We start from the raw sequence: 17,531 nt of genomic DNA, 5'->3' as shown, positions 1-17,531 counted from the left end.
TTTGCCCAAAGTATGGAAAAAAACGTGATTGGAAAGGTAACGCAAAAAAAAAAAAAAAAAAAAAGCCCCAACATTAACGCACAAAATTCATGCGTGACTACTAATGTTCCTTTTTTTTTTTTGATGACCCCATTCATGCACAAAATTCGTGCATGAAAGGCCAAAATTGTGTTTTTGCAGTTTGGTCCTTTCACGCACGAAATTCGTGCGTGAATACTACTTATGTTTTTTTTTTTTTTTTGTACTAGTTTGGTTCAACTTTTTTCTTTGTGCTATTTAAGTCGCGGATTCCTTAATTAGTCATAATAAGACTACTTGTGAAAGTAGTCCAATTGATAATACACTACAGATGTTTTCCCAATAAAAAAAGGAAAAAGAAAAGCAAGTACAACAATTTCCAGTAGGTCATAATCTATCAAATGTCAGTACAATCATATTTCCCTTATTATAATTCTAATAAAATGGGATGATAACTATTGCCAGAGAAACTAGTGTTCTCATTGAATTTGTAAATGAATCAACTAGTAAAGTAGTTACAAACATTTCTATTGAGGCTATAATCTATGAGTTTTTTCCCTTTTTTGTATGAATACAATTTATATTTGATCATGACATCAACTCCAATAAGCAATTTCCCAGCCAATTAGCAATGTGAAACAGAAAATAAAAACTGCACCGTCTACGACTACCTGCAAGAAAAATCAAGTCATTAATATACACCACATTACCTTCAATGAATCAAGACTAAGATGGTAACCATCACTATCTGCATAAAAGTCTATATTAACATACATTTCAGCAGCCATTTTTCCCAGCCAAATTTGAAAATTAATTGTTGACTTGTTAATTTCAGGCATAATTATTCTTTTTTTTCTAACCTATTTCATATCGCAATCACTAGCTCTCCCCGCCCCTGATGGAACCTAGGCGGGTCTAAAGACATCCAAAGACGAACTATTATGTACCAATGCTACAACACAAAGTTATAGGACCTTCATAATCAAGTTGTTGTTGGAGCCGAGTCTCCATGTCGAGTTCTATCTCAAGATCACGACATAGAGATTCGATCAAGAAGAAGAAAACTGTATACTAGACCGTCCCAGGAGAACGAAGCAAGGGATCACTTCTTATGGACTGGTTGAGAATGATTTTGATCTAGTTCATGGCCTATAAGTTAAATATATAAGTACAGAGTATCAAAGTTTGGAAAATAAGTTGAATCTCCAGATCAAAAGGTTGAGGTCTAAACTTTAGAAGTAGAAGGCATTCTGGTGGAAGCTCCTCGGACGGCAAAAGATTGCAGTCAGTTTGATAATGGTCAAGGGACATTGTTTCTCATGCTCGAAAGACACATGTCAACTTTGTATCAAAGAGGGTATAAAGTGAAGGTACTAGTTTCTATAACAAACTAGCTGTGATGAAGGTTTATCCAGTCTACAAGGGAATCAAATTCAATGGAATATAGCCACCGAGGCACTCTTGTTGGAAATGTCAAATTGGATTCTTCTATTTGTCAAGTTAGTGTACTCATCTTAAGCCAATGCTGATGTAAGAAAAGGTCCCTTATGGGCTCCAAAGGCTGCTTATAGGGCGGATCGGACGAATAATCCGGTTTAACGATTCGAGTTATCGGTTATCGACTTTTAAATGTACTAATTCGCTAGTCAACCGATAAGTTCGGTATCAGGTTAATAATTACCCGGCGGTTATTGGGCAGTGTATCGGTTAAATCTAAAAGAAAATGAAAATTAAAACCACAACATGTAGTCCAGCTTTCGCTGACTAAATTAAAATCGCAGCTTCCAATCCTTTTGCAACATTCCCATATGTTCTTTACATATCGTACAGTGACTGTATTACAGTATGCTTGGATAGCTTTTACACTATCATTTCTGCCGTTGCTGTTTCAAATGTGAAGTAGCCAAGTGGTAACTGACGGCATTAATGATAGAAATAGTGTGTATTTCCTTATATAATCGTGTTTGACCAAACCTTTTGGGATATAACAAAAGTACTTTTGCAGTTTGAGATTTTACATATTCCTATGAGTAAAAATATAAATATAATAATTCTTAACGGGTTAACGGTTTACCCGATAAGGTAATTGAGTAATTCGCCCCCGCACCAATAAACCGTTAACTATAAAATTTTAATTCATTCACCAACCCTTAATATGATAACCTAATACCAATAAATCAATTTTGCGATTGGATTATCGGTTACAGTTAAATTTTCAACGGCCTTAGGCTCCATGACGTTGAAGTTGCAACTTTTCAAGAATTGACAACCAAAATTTTCCATCATGCCAGATCGGTTCTCCCTACAGGCACATACTTTAATCTACAAGGCAACCAAAATAAATATCTAAAGTAAGATTTTTTGCCCTTTTATACCCGAACCCCATTCGCCCTACATGGAAACAGAAATAAAGAAAGAAAAAAGAGAAAAACATAATCACACTATAGCTAGATTATAAGGGGCTAAGCAAAAATCCCACATCAAAAAGCATACAAACCTCATACTATTTTTGCACCGCCCCTACCCCACCAGTCCAAAAAAATCTCTTAATATGTGGACCACTTGTAGCTACTTGGCAAAATCAGATAGGGAGGATTACACTTCCAAATTTGTTTAACATATTAAAATAAGGGGTAATAAAATAAGGAAAAGAAGAAAAAAAAAAAAAAAGGTGGTAGAGGTTTCAAAGATAATGCAACTTAGATTTGACTCAAAGACGATAGGTGACGCCAATATTGACTGCTCCACATCAGACTGATGCAACATATTATTCTTTAATGAAAGTAATGATAAAAGAGAGAGACAGAAGATGTCATAATCAGACATAGGCTTCACCAGCAAACACAAAAACTAATGAGCCTTTCCACTTGCCAAATATTATTCAATGTTGAAAATAATTCAGAAGTTGTTGATTGATGGACTCAAAGGGCGGTTTTTTTTTTTCCTTCAAATACAAGCCAATAAGGACTTTTGTCTTCAGGAAGATGATGGGAATTTTGTAAAATGAGATTCATATGCATGATTGCTAGTGGGAAGATAAGTCTGATGAGACTCATTACCATATCTTCAATAAAGAAATGATACAATGAAAGGTATCCTAGAAAGTAGGTGATCAGCAGTTGACTATTTCTGGAATATTAAAATCCCAATAATACATTAGAACTTGCATAAGGTGGGATTAACTTACAAAGTACAAATTAAAGAAAAATCACCTATAGTACATATTTATGAGACTATGTTGCTCCGACTCTTAAAAAAAGTTACCAGGTGCGTATTGGATCCTTCAAAAGTAATGCATTTTTTAAGGATCCGACACGAGTACGGTATCATTTTTAGAAAGTCCAAGCAACCTAGATTTCAAAAAGAGCTAGGCTTACTAAAGACAAAGGAAAATGAGGATCAAATACTTTGAAAACTAATGGCCTAATCTAAAGAAACCTTGGTGCATGTTGATTATCCAATCCTTAGGTACTGAAGTTTTGCAGGAAAACGCCCCTAACAAAATCTCACTGATCCAAGAAAATTCACGGAATAATGAAAGCATAAGTACGAAGAAAATCGCGGTATAAAGTTTTGTTACCTTGTAGTAATACCTATCTATCAGCAATAGTTCTTGAAAAAATTGAATCATCTCTAATCTCCTAGTATCTCCAATAGTTTGTCTATCGTACAACGTTCAGAAGAGTATCACGAAAAGCAGAAGAAAAGCAGAACTAGACAAGACCTGGAACAAAATAAAAGGATAGCATTAGGAAGATTCAACATTTCAGCAAAATATTGAAAACAAGTTTTGGAGTTACTACAACTATAATTAAAAAATAACAGATTCCTTACGTTCTTCGTGGCAGCTGAATAATCCATACGTGGAAGAAATCCTTGTTGTAACCCGATATTATAAACTGCAGTTCCATCAGGGTAGTAGAGGCCATAATTCCTCTCTGATCCAGGACCAGGCTTTAAATTTTCGTTAAAAAGTGCAAACACGTAAACATCGATAGGCTCCGATGGGTTAGCTGGAGTCCCTTGATTTTCCTGTATACGCTGAAACAAATTTCCATTGTATAATGCAGCGTTTTCACGTGTTGCTCCAAATTCATTCTGATCGCCCTTCGATGGCCAGCCAGTTTCAGAAACCTTAACTGGAATGTCTGAATAGCCCATTGCCTTAATTGCTGAATAAACTGCATCAATTTGTGCATACAACATGTTGTCGTATTTTAAATTCGTGGCTGGATCGATCGTGCCCTGGTTAGGTCGGAAAAGTACATAATCAAGTGGAACTTCGTTGGGGTTGTCTTTGTATGCAAAAAACGGATAGACATTTATAAGGAACGGTGACTTGGTTTGGGCATGGAAATTGAGCATGCCACGAATGTAGTCACTAAGATCTTGTTTAAATGAACCTGAGGAAGGCGGAAAAGAATTTTCCAAGATCCCAGCAGAGTGTGGATGTGCCACATATATATCATTACTAAGGCCGAGATTAACAAGAGCCTTATAAACGCCTTGCATTGCCGGGAGGAGGTAAGACTTTAGCTGCATATCATCACCCGTTAAGACCTCGTTACCAACAGTAATACAAGTGATTTTAGTCTGAGTATGATAAGGTTGAACATGTTGCTGAATCCAAGATTGAGCTTGTTGAGGATCACTCATTCTTTGTAAGTTCTCATTCCCAAGTCCAATAACAAATTCGACATTTGTATTCGCGAATGCTGTTAACACGTTTGGATCAGCGTCGTAGAGTTTTACTTTCGTAACGTTGAGGGATCTGAGGAGAGTCGAGACTCGTGATGGTGTTGGTAGATTATTGGCAATTTGGCCATAGTTAATTCCAATTCCAAGGCTGAGTGTACTGGCAAATAAATCTGATCAAACAGTTGAAATAAACAATTAATACTTTGTGGGGCAAAAAGAGGTGAAAAACATATATAAACACAAGCATTTAACAATTAAGAAAACTACCCACCAATTGAAAATAAACTACTGCACCTAGAAAAACAGAGCAAAACTCTGTTTTTTCAATCAAATCCTCATACAGTTAAAAAAAATGATCAAAACCAAAAAAGAAAAAGTTTCTGAAAAATCCAAACTTTTACACCCTATCCATAAGAAGGTTGGATCAACAGAAACTGAAGGAAAAGGACATCATTGCCAACTAGGCGCTATGTTGATCGGACGCTTCAAAAGTACCGAGATCCTAAAAAGTTAGTGCACTTTGGAGGAGCTGATTCGGGTACGCGGCATATTTTTGGAGAGTCCGAATAGCATAAACTGGGAGAACCAGAATCAATCATCATATTCATAACCAAGTTTTACTGGTAATTTCAATTCCATCTTCAATAATTGAACAGAATAACTCATAAATACACACAAATTCTCCATTCATTAGCACCAAGAATCCACCTTCACTAAATCTGGTGACAAACACTTTAGCAAGAACTCCATATACCCATTATTTGCCAAGCAATACAATACTATAGTTTAAACCAAGTATAACAAGAATCCAACACATAAAAATTGAATCTTTGCAACTAAAATGGCAGTTCCAACACCCTCCAAACCAATTACCTCAACCAAGAACCAGAAAGAGAAAAAAAGCAAGAGATCAGCCCATAAAAGGCTAAGCAATACTATAGTTGCCACCAAGTAAAACAAGAACCCAACACATAAAAGTAGAATCTTTACAATTATCTCACCCAAGAACCAGAAATCCCAGAAGAGAAGTAAAGCAACAGAAGCCATTATAGGCCAAGCAATACAATACTATAGTTCCCACCAAGTAAAACAAGAATCCAACACATAAAAGTTGAATATTTGTAACTAAAATGGCAGTTTCACCCTCATCCAAGAACCACAAATCCCATAAGAGAAGAAAAAGAAAGAGAACCAATTAACTTAAACAGCATAAAAATAAACTAGTTGATGAAAAAGACACAAGATTGTGCAAAAAAAAGATTACTAAAAGTAGAAGGAAAAAGGAAGTAACCTGTTAAAGAAAGAAGAAGGAGAAGAGCCTTGAAATTGAAGAAGAGGATGGCCATTGCCCCTATTGCCAGCCTAGCTAAATCTTAGCCACGACGGCTCTTTAATGATGTATTTGTATCCTTATATAGACAAACAACATGCAAAGTTTCCATATTTTCCTTTAAAAAAAAAAAAATTGTAGGAGTTTTATACAGTTGCTATATACGGACCAGTGAGAAACAGAATTTTGAGGTTCATTAACTATTACTCCCTCAGGCCCAATTTATTATAAGTTTGATTAGTTTGGGAAGTTGAACAGTTTTTGCTTTGACTACGATTTTTTCTAACTCTTTTCGTGTGAATTATTGTAGTTTTCAACTATATAAATCTTATTATAAAATACTCGATATAAAATTAAATCAAAGAAAAATTTGCTCGACTTCCAAACTGGTCAACCTTCAAACAAATTGGACGGAGGGAGTATTATATATGCTTTTAAAAAATTGATTTTATATACAGTGTGATTTTCTGTCAAAAAGAATCATGAATATCCCCTGTTTCTTTTCTGCCCCTGATATTAAGCTCCCGTTTGGCTATAGATTTTATGTGATTTTGTGTTTGAACATGCATTTTACTTGGAAAAAAATGAAGTTTTATGAGTGAAAGTCCAAAAACCCAAAAACTGGATCAGTTTTTGAAATTTGAAATTTTTTTGAATGCAAATTTTCAAAATTTTATCCAAAATCTATAGCCAAACTGATATTGAAGATAAATTTTCAAAACCTGATTCAACATATACATTAGCGACGATTACATATGATTATAGGTGTGGAAGAATTTTTAATCTTATATATACGTTGTGATTTTCGATTAAAAGAAATTTCGATCATCTTCTTTGGTCCTTCTTAACTCCACCCCCAATATTGAGTATACATCAACAACAATTTACATGTTACTAATATAATATACTTAACCAGCTTTATGCATTTAAGTTTGCAAATTCGCAAGCACATGTTTACTAAAATAATATATTTAGCAAATTGAAGCAGATGTGGACTTACACGCCTACTATAATCTCAACTTGTGATTTTTATACTATTACTCACGTCTCTATCACTATACTAGGCCATTCATTTATACAGCTATTATAAGTACTTCTATAATTTTAAAAAGAAAAACAGTCTGATACATAAAATATCTTTTATTTCCTCTGTCCCAATTTATGTGATAAAGTTCACATCTCGAGAGTAAAGCTAAAAAAATTTTGACCATGATTTATTTATATGCCCGTTAAATATTTTAAATTGTTATTTTTTGTGATTTATTGTGCTCTTTATGTAGTTTCTAAATATGTAAATTATTTTTCAAAAGACTTAAAGGTTGTATGCCAGGTCAAAACAAAGAAGTTTGACTCTTAAAATTCGAACTGTATCACATAAATTGAGACAGATGGAGTATTCACATAGGGTTCGAGAAAAGGAAAGGCCGTACTTCAAAGGATATAATATATGTAGTTTATCTTAATGCAAACATGAATTTCACGGTTCGAACTCGAAGATAGTTTTACTGTTGTTTTTAATGCTAAGACACACTATGAAAGTGTGGGAAAGGGTGGTAGAGATGAGGGTGAGGAGAGACGTGTCTATTTCAGAGAACCAGTTCGGAGTCATGCCGGGGCGTTCTACTACTGAAGCCATTCATATTGTTAGGAGATTGGTGGAGCAGTATAGGGAGCGGAAAAGGGACTTGCACATGGTATTCATAGACCTAGAGAAAGCTTACGATAAAGTGCCAAGAGAGGTTCTGTGGAGATGCATGGAGGCTAAAGGTGTACCTGTGACGTACATTAGAGCGATCAAGGACATGTATCATGGAGCCAAGACCAGAGCGAGGACTATAGGAGGAGACTCGGAGCACTTCCCAGTTCTGATGGGTTTGCATTAGGGATGAGCCCTTAGCCCATTTCTATTTGCCTTGGTGATGGATGGATTGACGCGACAAATTCAAGGTGAGATGCCATGGTGTATGTGTTCGCGGATGACATAGTCTTGATAGACGAGACTCGCAGCGGAGTCAACTCTAAGCTAGAGGATTGGAGACAAACGTTAGAGTCCAAAGGATTCAAGTTGAGTAGAACCAAAACAGAGTACTTGGAGTGCAGGTTCAGTGGTGTACCTCAGGAGGCTGACGTGGAAGTGAAACTTGATACCCAGGTCATTCAAAAGAAAGGAAGTTTCAAGTATCTTGGGTCTATTTTACAAAAAAAATGGGAATATTGACGATGATGTCACACATCGTATTGGTGCAGGATGGTTGAAATGGAGGCTCGCTTCCGAAGTGCTGTGTGACAAGAAAGTTCTACAAAATGGTGGTTAGACCGACTCTATTGTACGGGGCAGAGTGTTGGCCAGTCAAGAACTCTCACGTGCAGAAGATGAAAGTCGCGGAAATAAGAATGTTGCGATGGATGTGTGGGCACACTAGGAGAGATAGGATCAGGAATAAGGACATCAGGGATAAGGTGGGAGTGGCATCAGTGGAGGACAAGATGCGGGAAGCGAGGTTGAGATGGTTTGGGCATGTAAAGAGGAGAGGCATTGATGCCCCAGTGCGGAGGTGTGAGAGGTTGGCTTTGGACGGTTTTAGGAGAGGTAGAGGAAGGCCAAAGAAATATTGGGGAGAGGTGATTAGGCAGGACTTGGCGTTGTTTCAGATTACCGAGGACATGACCTTAGATAAGAGGTTGTGGAGGGCTCAGATTAGGGTAGAAGGCTAGTATGTAGTCTCGCTTTTCTGTCGCACTAGTTGGCGTAGCTTTGCTTACTTTTTATTGCCCTATGTTTCCTGCTTTTATGTGTTGGGCCTTGTCTCTCCATGTTGTTTTATCATGACTTCTTTGCCCTTGTTTTTTTCTCATTTTCGCATTGCTTTGATTTGCCTGTCGGTATCTGACTTTTCTCCCCTTGTTTTCTTGTTTTCTTTTGAGCCGAGGGTCTTTCGGAAACAGCCTCCCTACCAAGGTGGGGGTAAGGTTTGCATAGATTTAACCCTCCCCAGACCCCACACTATGGGATTCAACTGGGTATGTTGTTGTTGTTCTTTTACTCCCTTTGTTCATTTTTACTTATTATGTATTGATTTAGCACGCTTATTAAGGAGCCAAAAATAGAATAACAATTTTACTATATTACCCATAATTATTACTAAGTAACCTAATCATTGAAATCATTAAAACATACTTTAAAAATTATGCAGTCACTCATAATTTTTTGAACTTTTTAACCCAATAATTGATAATAAAAGTAAAGTAGGTATGAAATGATAAATTATTTCTTAATTTTTCAAACTAGACAACTATTTGTAGTATACATGACAAGGAAAAATGGAGTATTATTATTATTTATTATTATTAGATTGCAACTGCACACAAATTATTTTGGTGAAATCTATGTTAAGCTTTTTGTGACAAGTCCAGTCACTTTCTTTCACGTAGGTTCGATCAGGCCGTTGCATGTAGTTGACGCGTCATAGATACCGACATGACTTTCTTTTGTGCAAATAGACCTTCAAAGTTTTTTTCATAATTACACTTCGATTGCAATAAACTTTCTGGTTTGTTTCCTAAAGTACAATAACCATTTCCCAACACTCACCGCGTAATTAAAGAAACTTCACTTGAAAAAGAAAAAGAAACTTCCCATACTATGCAGTATTTTTAATTCCAAGTACTTTTGGAAAATGAACATTTTGAGGTAAATACAACTAATGCTTAAATTAACTAGGTGAATTGTCTACATCACAACCCTTATGGTGCGGCCCTTTCTCGGATTCTGTTAATGCGGAGATTTTGTTTTGCATCGGAAACTTCTTCTTTTTTAACAATCTACCCATATTTTACGATTAATAAATACTAGTTCCCGCTTTTAAGGGAACTACCATATAGTTCCACGATGAATTATACGTAATATTCAACGTAAACCATTGAGCGAAATTTCACTAGCAAATAACCACCTCTTTCTTTTTACTAGTAAATTTCTCTGGAAAAAAAATATTTGGAATGAGATCTGTTGATTAATTAGTACTTTACTTCTTCACTAGCTAAGAGCGAAATTTCACTAGCAAATAACCATTTCTTTCTTTTTACTAGTAAATTATATATAGGTACTAATCAAAGTTGAGATTGTAATTTCTACCTCGAAATATGAAAGCACTTTCCCTATTAAAGTTACATTTTCGGGGAACTTTGGTTAAAAATAGATAAATTCTAGTTTATACCTTGTGATCAATTTTTGTGATAAAATAAGCCGTAGATTGAAATAAGAAGACAAATAGCGTAGTTTAGTCAACGATTAATGGGATTTTAACTATCATTTTGATCTTTAGTACAGTAATTTCTTCACATATGGAGGGAATAACGATTCATCAAATTCCCAACGAAAGAGATGCAAATCTTTAATTGTTATACTTTGAATAAGTTTAGGGTACAAATGGGACATAAATTGTGTGGATTTATTACACGCAGAGTTTTAATAAATTTCAAGTAAACATTATTTGCTTATTAAGTTTTATGTCTTTAACATTATTTGCTTATTAAGTTTTATGTCTTTTTCTGTTATTATGATTTATATAGACGCGAAGATTCTACATATAGAAAACTAATGTAATGTTGTTGACGAAACATACGAGGACGGGTCAACCAAGACTGATAGGTTTCTAAGTTGACATACTTTTGAAGCTAGGGTGCAAATTACAGTTTAGACTTTGGGGCTCAAAGTGAAGTAGCCCGAAATTTAAAAAAAATAAAAAATTGTGTGAGTTTAAGTCCAAAGCGAACAATAAGTGTCATGAACTTGAATCGTGACGAATATGTTATCAAAGTCGGTACTCACTCAGTATGATGGTGGGACTCAGCAAGGACACTGAGTCTCTAAGGGGTTGGGGGTGAGGTGTATGTAGGGGTGGGCACAATTTGGGCCAACCCGGAATCTAAATCGAAATCCAAATTTTTTAAATATTTGGATTATGGATTGGACTTTGGATTTTATTTTTAAAATTTATGAATTTCGGATTGGATATAGATTTAGTGCTACGGATTTTTGGATATTCGAAAATCCTAAATTTTTATACCTTATATCTAGCCCTACTTATATCATATGTGCTCAATACTAATAAGTCTAGTTTCTAAAGGTCTAATAGATTAGTACCTAAGGCCTACCCATAAAAATATTACGTCCAATATACAATTCTCTACTAAATCAAATATAATATAGGGTTTTCTTACTTCTCAAGCTCAAAAGTCTTACGTTAGTGTCACCCGCGGCAGAGTTCTTTGTTATTTTTCCAGATGACTGCTTAGATTTTATTTTGTTCATTTCCATTTTTCCAGAATGCTTTTATTTGGTATGGATTTACTATGTTGGACATGACTTGGATTTGTTAATCTTAATTTGAACTGGAAGGCTTTTTTACTAAGCAATTAAGATTTAGATTTACATATGTGGAACTAACACATGAATTTCGTTCCTAATAAGTTTGCCTTGAGTCTCAAGAGTCAAATTCGAAAATTCGAAATATCCAAACCGAATAATCCGAAACCGAACTTAAATATCCAATCCAATCCGAACTTGTTTGGATCAGATTTGGATTGTAATTTCTTCAATTCAAAAACCGAATATCCAAACCAAAAATTTCATATTCAATCCGATGGCCCGAACGCCCACCCCTAGGTGTATGTGATGCCTCTTGCTGATGAGGGCGAGTCACGCAGGACTAGCAGTACATTTAGGCTAGCAAGCTTCTGAAGATGAGGTGCACATAATACATTAGGTGAATTCCACTTTTAAATATGGGGGGAAAGTAAAAAACGTTATAAGACGTAATTCAAATTCACCTGGCACCTTTACTTTTGAAACTTGATGTGACATGGTTCAAAAAATAAATTTTCCCTAATATACCAACCAGAAAGAAGGATTTTGTGCTTTTCGTGGATCGGCCAATGCTCAAATTGGATAATACACTCCATGGAATTGAGATTTGACCCATGACAATTACTCTTTTATACTCACTAATCAGCAGAATAAACTTGAGAAGAAAATTCATTTTATTGGCCTTTTTTTGTTTTCTACTAATGGCCAATTTATGCCTTATAAAGGCCTTCCTTTTCATACTAATGATTCTCTTGCCCAAGCAATTGATCGGTTTAATATATAATAGGATCACTAATTGTAACTTATACGTTACTCTAATTTCCCTAATAATACAAAACTATCATATTCGCATTTATATATACATGTCAATGATATCACGAGGAAGATAATTTATTTAATTACTTTTCATACTCTTGTTTTTCATTGTCACATTATATGTTATTATATATTCACAAGAAAATATTCTTAATTTTTATTTGAAATGTACCTTAATTCATATTTGTAATTCCTTAATAAAATAAATAGGTTGATTAGTCCTTTGAATAACTTTATGGAGGCAATATCTTGAGATATGTTATCAATCTGCTTTAATGAATTAATCCGGAAATAAGTTTAATATAATTATCACACAAATAAATTGAAAAAAAAACCCATAAAATATGAAAATATTCTTAAACTTATATTTATAAAATTATTATATTATTTCTTGATTTTCTTTAGCAAAAAATGAATAAACGATTAATCAGAGATTCCAAATTAAGAGGACTATTACAATTTACAAGTATAGCACAATGTACAAAATCCATTTTTACCCCCAACGAAGCCCATTAATTTGCCTTTGGTAAATTATAATTTTTAAGCATTTCCCTTTTTAATGTTCAAAGTTATTTCTTAATTCATTTTTGCCAACATAAATTGTGACAAAATACAGAATACAACCTCAACCTCCATAGATCCCTTTTGATATTTGGAGAGCTAAATAATGCTTAAATGTCGACGTTTGATTGATTTTGACAATTGAGATATGAAATTAACTAATTATAACATGATCACCTAGAATTTGACCTACTCCCATCAGAGGATATTGCCCTACTTTATAATCTAATTTAAGGTCATCACAATAAAAAAATAAAAGTATAATCCACAATTTTATATCCAACTAAAGTGTATAATTTGACATGCAATGCACGAGTAACGTCCGACTCATAATAAATTCAGATAGAGATGCCTTTTAACGGGAAAAAATTTAAAATTCAGGTTGTGGGGTTTTTTACATGAGCACATCAATTTTCAAGTGGAATTTAGGGCCCGTTTGTTGTCATCAAAATTGACATTTGAATCTAAATATATATATAAATATTAAGATATTTATTAAGATTAAAACGTTTGAATATTAAAATATTGTATTAAGATTTGAATATTAAATAATTAAAACTGTTTGTTTTTTCAACCTCTTAATACATAGAACATTTTTATTTAAAAAATATTAAATACTAATTAATCTAATACTGTATCAACAATTTTTTTTTTAAAATTTATATGGACGTTGCCGGTGGTGGTGGTCATGGCTATCGATGATGGTTGTGGGTGCCGATCGTGGGTGATGGTTAGTGGTGGTGTTGGGTGATGGTGATGGTTGTTGTTGCTGATAATAGCTATTAGTGACGGTAGTTAACAATAGTGGTTAAAAGTGGCGGTCAGTGGCGGATTCAGAAATTTTATATAATGGGTGCTCAATTGTTTTTTAGTTTGGAAATTGTTACATCAAGTGGGTGCTCAGATAGTATATTTGAATTAATTACTAGATTTTGCATGTAAATAATAGTGTGTCACAAAAAGCGATGGGTGCTTAAGCACCCATAGTACACTACATAGGTTTGCCACTGGTGGCGGTTGATGGTGGTGACAACTAATAAATGTGGTGGATGATAGTGACAATTAATGGTGATGGTGAGCTAATAGGCTAATATCAGTGGTTCATGATATATATATTTTTAAAAAGATGTATGATGATTGATGGTGGTAATGACCAAATAGTAGTTATGGATGACTATATTTTAGAACAACATTATATAAAAAAAATGTTACAAATATTTTGAAGTTGTCATACATGACGTAGAAACACAGTTAGTAATCTAAATAATAATAATAATAATAATAATAATAATAATATGAAAGGACTATGAGAAGTCGAAATTGATTTCATCAACGAATACAAACATTATTATGTTGTCCAACAGAACTCGTTTTATAAGCAATAGTGCTCATTACTTATTAGCTCTCTTAAATTGACATTTGACTGGTACTATTGTCTAACTCTTTATAAAACGAGTTTTGTTGGACAACATAATAATGTTTGTATTCATTGATGAAATCAATTTCGACTTCTCATAGTCCTTTCAATTTTTTTTTTTTTTTTTTTTTTGTAGTTTACTAACTGTGTTTCTACGTCATGTATGACAACTTCAAAATATTTGTAACATTTTTTTTATATAATGTTGTTCTAAAATATAGTCATCCATAACTACTATTTGGTCATTACCACCATCAATCACCATACATCTTTTTAAAAATATATATCATGAACCACTGGTATTTTGGAGAGCAAGATCATTTCTTAGTCACCAAATATTTTGGCAACTATGTTTCCTCTTATACTTTGCCATCAAGGATTTTTGGTTTGGTCACCAAAAATCTTGGCCACTATGTGTCCTCTAATCACTTGGTCATTAAGGATTTTTACTTCTATAAATATGTGGCCATATGTTTTGTAACATAGAACATAAGCAATACACAATCTTACTCTCTCTCTTTATATTTCTCCCGTGTATTTATTTTATAACACAACTCCATTATTAAACAAGGTGAACATTTTCTCTAGAATGATTAAGGATTGAAACTCTTGTTAGTGTGATAAATTAAACAGTGTCATCAAGGATCGTGATGCGATGGATGTAATTTTTCCATCCTTTAACGAAAAATTTCGGGTAAATCCAAATTAATCAGAACCCTAAAACAAATACTGTAAACTGAGTGGGAAACCCCTCAAAAAAAATGTTTCTAAAATGATCAAGGATTGAAACCCTTAGTTAATATGATAAATTGAAGAATAGAAACCATTGAAGATTGTTGTCGGATAAATAAGACTTTTTTGACCTTTAATCAAGAATTCTGGGTTTGAATTCAGGAATTCGAAAAAACCCTAATAGTGAGTACTACTTCTTTTTACCACGCCTTATATGATGTGAATCCGGATTAATCATGTCCTCAGATATTTTAAGGCCTAAACCAAATACATGACACTAGTGAGAACTCAAAAATAATAAATTATAAAATAGTTCCTAAGTGATATTAAATTGCAAAAAGAGAATTCAAGTCAGATTCAATGTAAGGAACTAGACGAAAACGATTTTCGTGGTTTCAAGTTTTACAAGATTAGAAAAAAGCAAAATTGTTTCACATCATCCTATCTTTATCATCTTATCCTATGCCTATTTATAATTCTTTATGTCCGTGAATGGAAAGGCAGCCTACCAAAAAAACATCAAATCTTCATCCACATTTTTCCAGTTTCTCTTATCGTCTTATTTCCTTAATTTTTAACCCAATGTTTATTATTATTAATTATAGTGGTGGGGCCAGAAATTATTAAAAGATCAAACCGTCATCCACATTTTTGCAGCTTCTCTTGTCTTTTTACTTCTTATTTTCAACCCAATTCCTCCTAGTGATAATAATAGTAAATAGGCAGAGTTAGAAATATAAACTATAGTTTTTTTCTTTACACTAAACTTTCAATTAATTGAATTGTGTTATTCTGATCCCTTTGTTAGTGAATATTCACATATTTAGCATATTATTGTTACATCATTTAGTTACTCGTGTATTAGGTGGTAAATTTATATTATTACTTTATATTTGACATTACAAAGTATTATAAATATCTTAATATATCATATTTCTACACAAAGAGATTGAAAAACCACATTTTAACTAATTAAAAATCAAATATATTGCGTTTATAATTCAAGGAGCAACAATAATATTTATCAACAACTTAGAGATTGGGCTAAAAGTATTATTATTCCATGAATATACTTGCTGCCAATGCCATTGAATAATTCACACACACACAATATATATATATATATATATATATATATATATATATATATATATATATATATATATATATTCTGCCTCCATGCATCCATATTTATTTTTCATGTATTAACTTGACACGTCTATTAAGGAGCCAAAAATGAAATGACAATTTTACTATATTACCCTTAATTATTATTAAATAACCTAATGATTGAAATCAATAAAATATACTTTAAATTTTTTGCAGCCATTAAGAATTACCTGAACTTTCCAACCTAATAATCAACGATAAAATAGATATAAAATGATATATTATCTCTTGATTTTTCAGACTGAATAAGAAAAAATGGACAATTTATTTTTAATATACACGATAAATAAAAATGGTCCGAGGGTGTATAAATCTTAGCAAAAAGATAAAAAATGAATTTAGAGGAAAAATAGTTTCCATTTTTTTTTAATGATAAAAAACAGAAAATAGGATCTGCTGATATTGGTAAGAAGGGGCACGTGTCAATCACCGTCTGTGATGCCGTCCTCCTCGAAGTTCACGTCAATTGTCAAAGGTCGGTGGAATTTCTCGATGTCCTCATCACTTTCCTTAACTTACACTTTTCCCCCTATAATATCTTTTCTTTTACAATCTTGTCCGCCCTTTTTCTTTTTCTTTTTCTTTGTATTTGTCTTTTTTGCTTTTTCTAGACACGGTTTAGGTATTTGAGTAAGGTAAATCAGCACCCAAGTCCAATATGGTACAGCTCATTGTTTTAATATTTTCTATACTACTACAAAATTTCGTTAACTTGGCACTAATTCATAAACAGATCAAGACATTCTGTTTGAAGACAAAAAAAAAAAAAAAAAATCCTCTAGCCTGCTTTTTTTTTTTTTTTTGGTGACATTTGAATGAACGCGTATCTAAAAGAAAAAGAGAGGTTTTACAAATAAATTGGGTATGAACACAATAGCAAAAGCACCTTTACTACCAAGTAGTATTCTTTTTCTTTGTAATTCAGTAGAACTTACATGAAGTTGTGTCAATGACAATAAGATTGTATATATTAGATTCCCATATCTATGATAGAGAGGAATTTTGACTTGCTTTGTTTTCTGCTAACATTCTAACTTATTTATTGGAAGCTAGGTTTGCTCTTCCTTGCAGATTCTTCAAAATTCGTTAACACTGATATACTTAATCTTTGGCATGACATAAAATAAACCAGTTTAGCTTTTGGGATTGAGTTAAGTCCAAATTTAATATTCTTAATTAGCATTGCATTAGAGTTAGACTCATTCCGATCCTCAATTTACCGATGTTGGGCCCCTTTCTATATTGTCTACGCTGCAATTGATAAGTATGATCATCCGGAGTTGTTAGATTCCCACAACAGTAATGGATGGAAAACTTTGATCTCTTTATATAATCTTGGACAATTTTCAGCTCATAAACCAACTTTTGAGTCACTAGGTCTAGGATTCATTTTCATAACAAATAAATTTTACAAACAACAACAT

The 17,531-nt window shown here is 33.4% G+C and overlaps 1 protein-coding gene across 4 annotated transcripts; it reads right to left on the bottom strand.

Moving 5' to 3' along the window:
• Nucleotides 1-386: 386 nt before the first annotated feature.
• Nucleotides 387-6,166, bottom strand: LOC132600591 (glucan endo-1,3-beta-glucosidase 14). Of its 4 annotated transcripts, none has more exons than XM_060313856.1 (4): nt 6,008-6,166; nt 3,853-4,886; nt 3,599-3,742; nt 387-689 (listed from the first exon to the last, which is right to left on the bottom strand). In XM_060313856.1, exons 1-3 carry the CDS (start codon nt 6,060-6,062, stop codon nt 3,695-3,697), a joined length of 1,137 nt encoding a protein of 378 aa, XP_060169839.1. In that variant the 5' UTR covers nt 6,063-6,166; the 3' UTR covers nt 387-689; nt 3,599-3,694. The 4 variants fall into 4 exon arrangements, with proteins under 4 accessions (XP_060169839.1, XP_060169842.1, XP_060169841.1 ...); XM_060313859.1 differs by lacking the exon at nt 6,008-6,166 and adding an exon at nt 5,718-5,939; XM_060313858.1 differs by having other exon boundaries at nt 596-2,340.
• Between the last annotated feature and the right edge of the window lie 11,365 nt (nt 6,167-17,531).

Source organism: Lycium barbarum, chromosome 6 (assembly GCF_019175385.1).
Source record: "Lycium barbarum isolate Lr01 chromosome 6, ASM1917538v2, whole genome shotgun sequence".
Taxonomy (NCBI): Eukaryota; Viridiplantae; Streptophyta; class Magnoliopsida; order Solanales; family Solanaceae; genus Lycium; species Lycium barbarum.
This window is presented reverse-complemented; position numbering and strand designations above follow the sequence as displayed.

Excerpts from the sequence above, each read along its gene's own strand:
- LOC132600591 (XM_060313856.1), bottom strand. The coding sequence starts at position 6,062 with ATGGCCATCCTCTTCTTCAATTTCAAGGCTCTTCTCCTTCTTCTTTCT. Across the intron at positions 4,887-6,007 it reads CCTTCTTCTTTCTTTAACAG|ATTTATTTGCCAGTACACTC; the intron begins GTTACTTCCTTT and ends CTGTTTGATCAG. Across the intron at positions 3,743-3,852 it reads ATTCAGCTGCCACGAAGAAC|GTCTTGTCTAGTTCTGCTTT; the intron begins GTAAGGAATCTG and ends ATTTTGTTCCAG.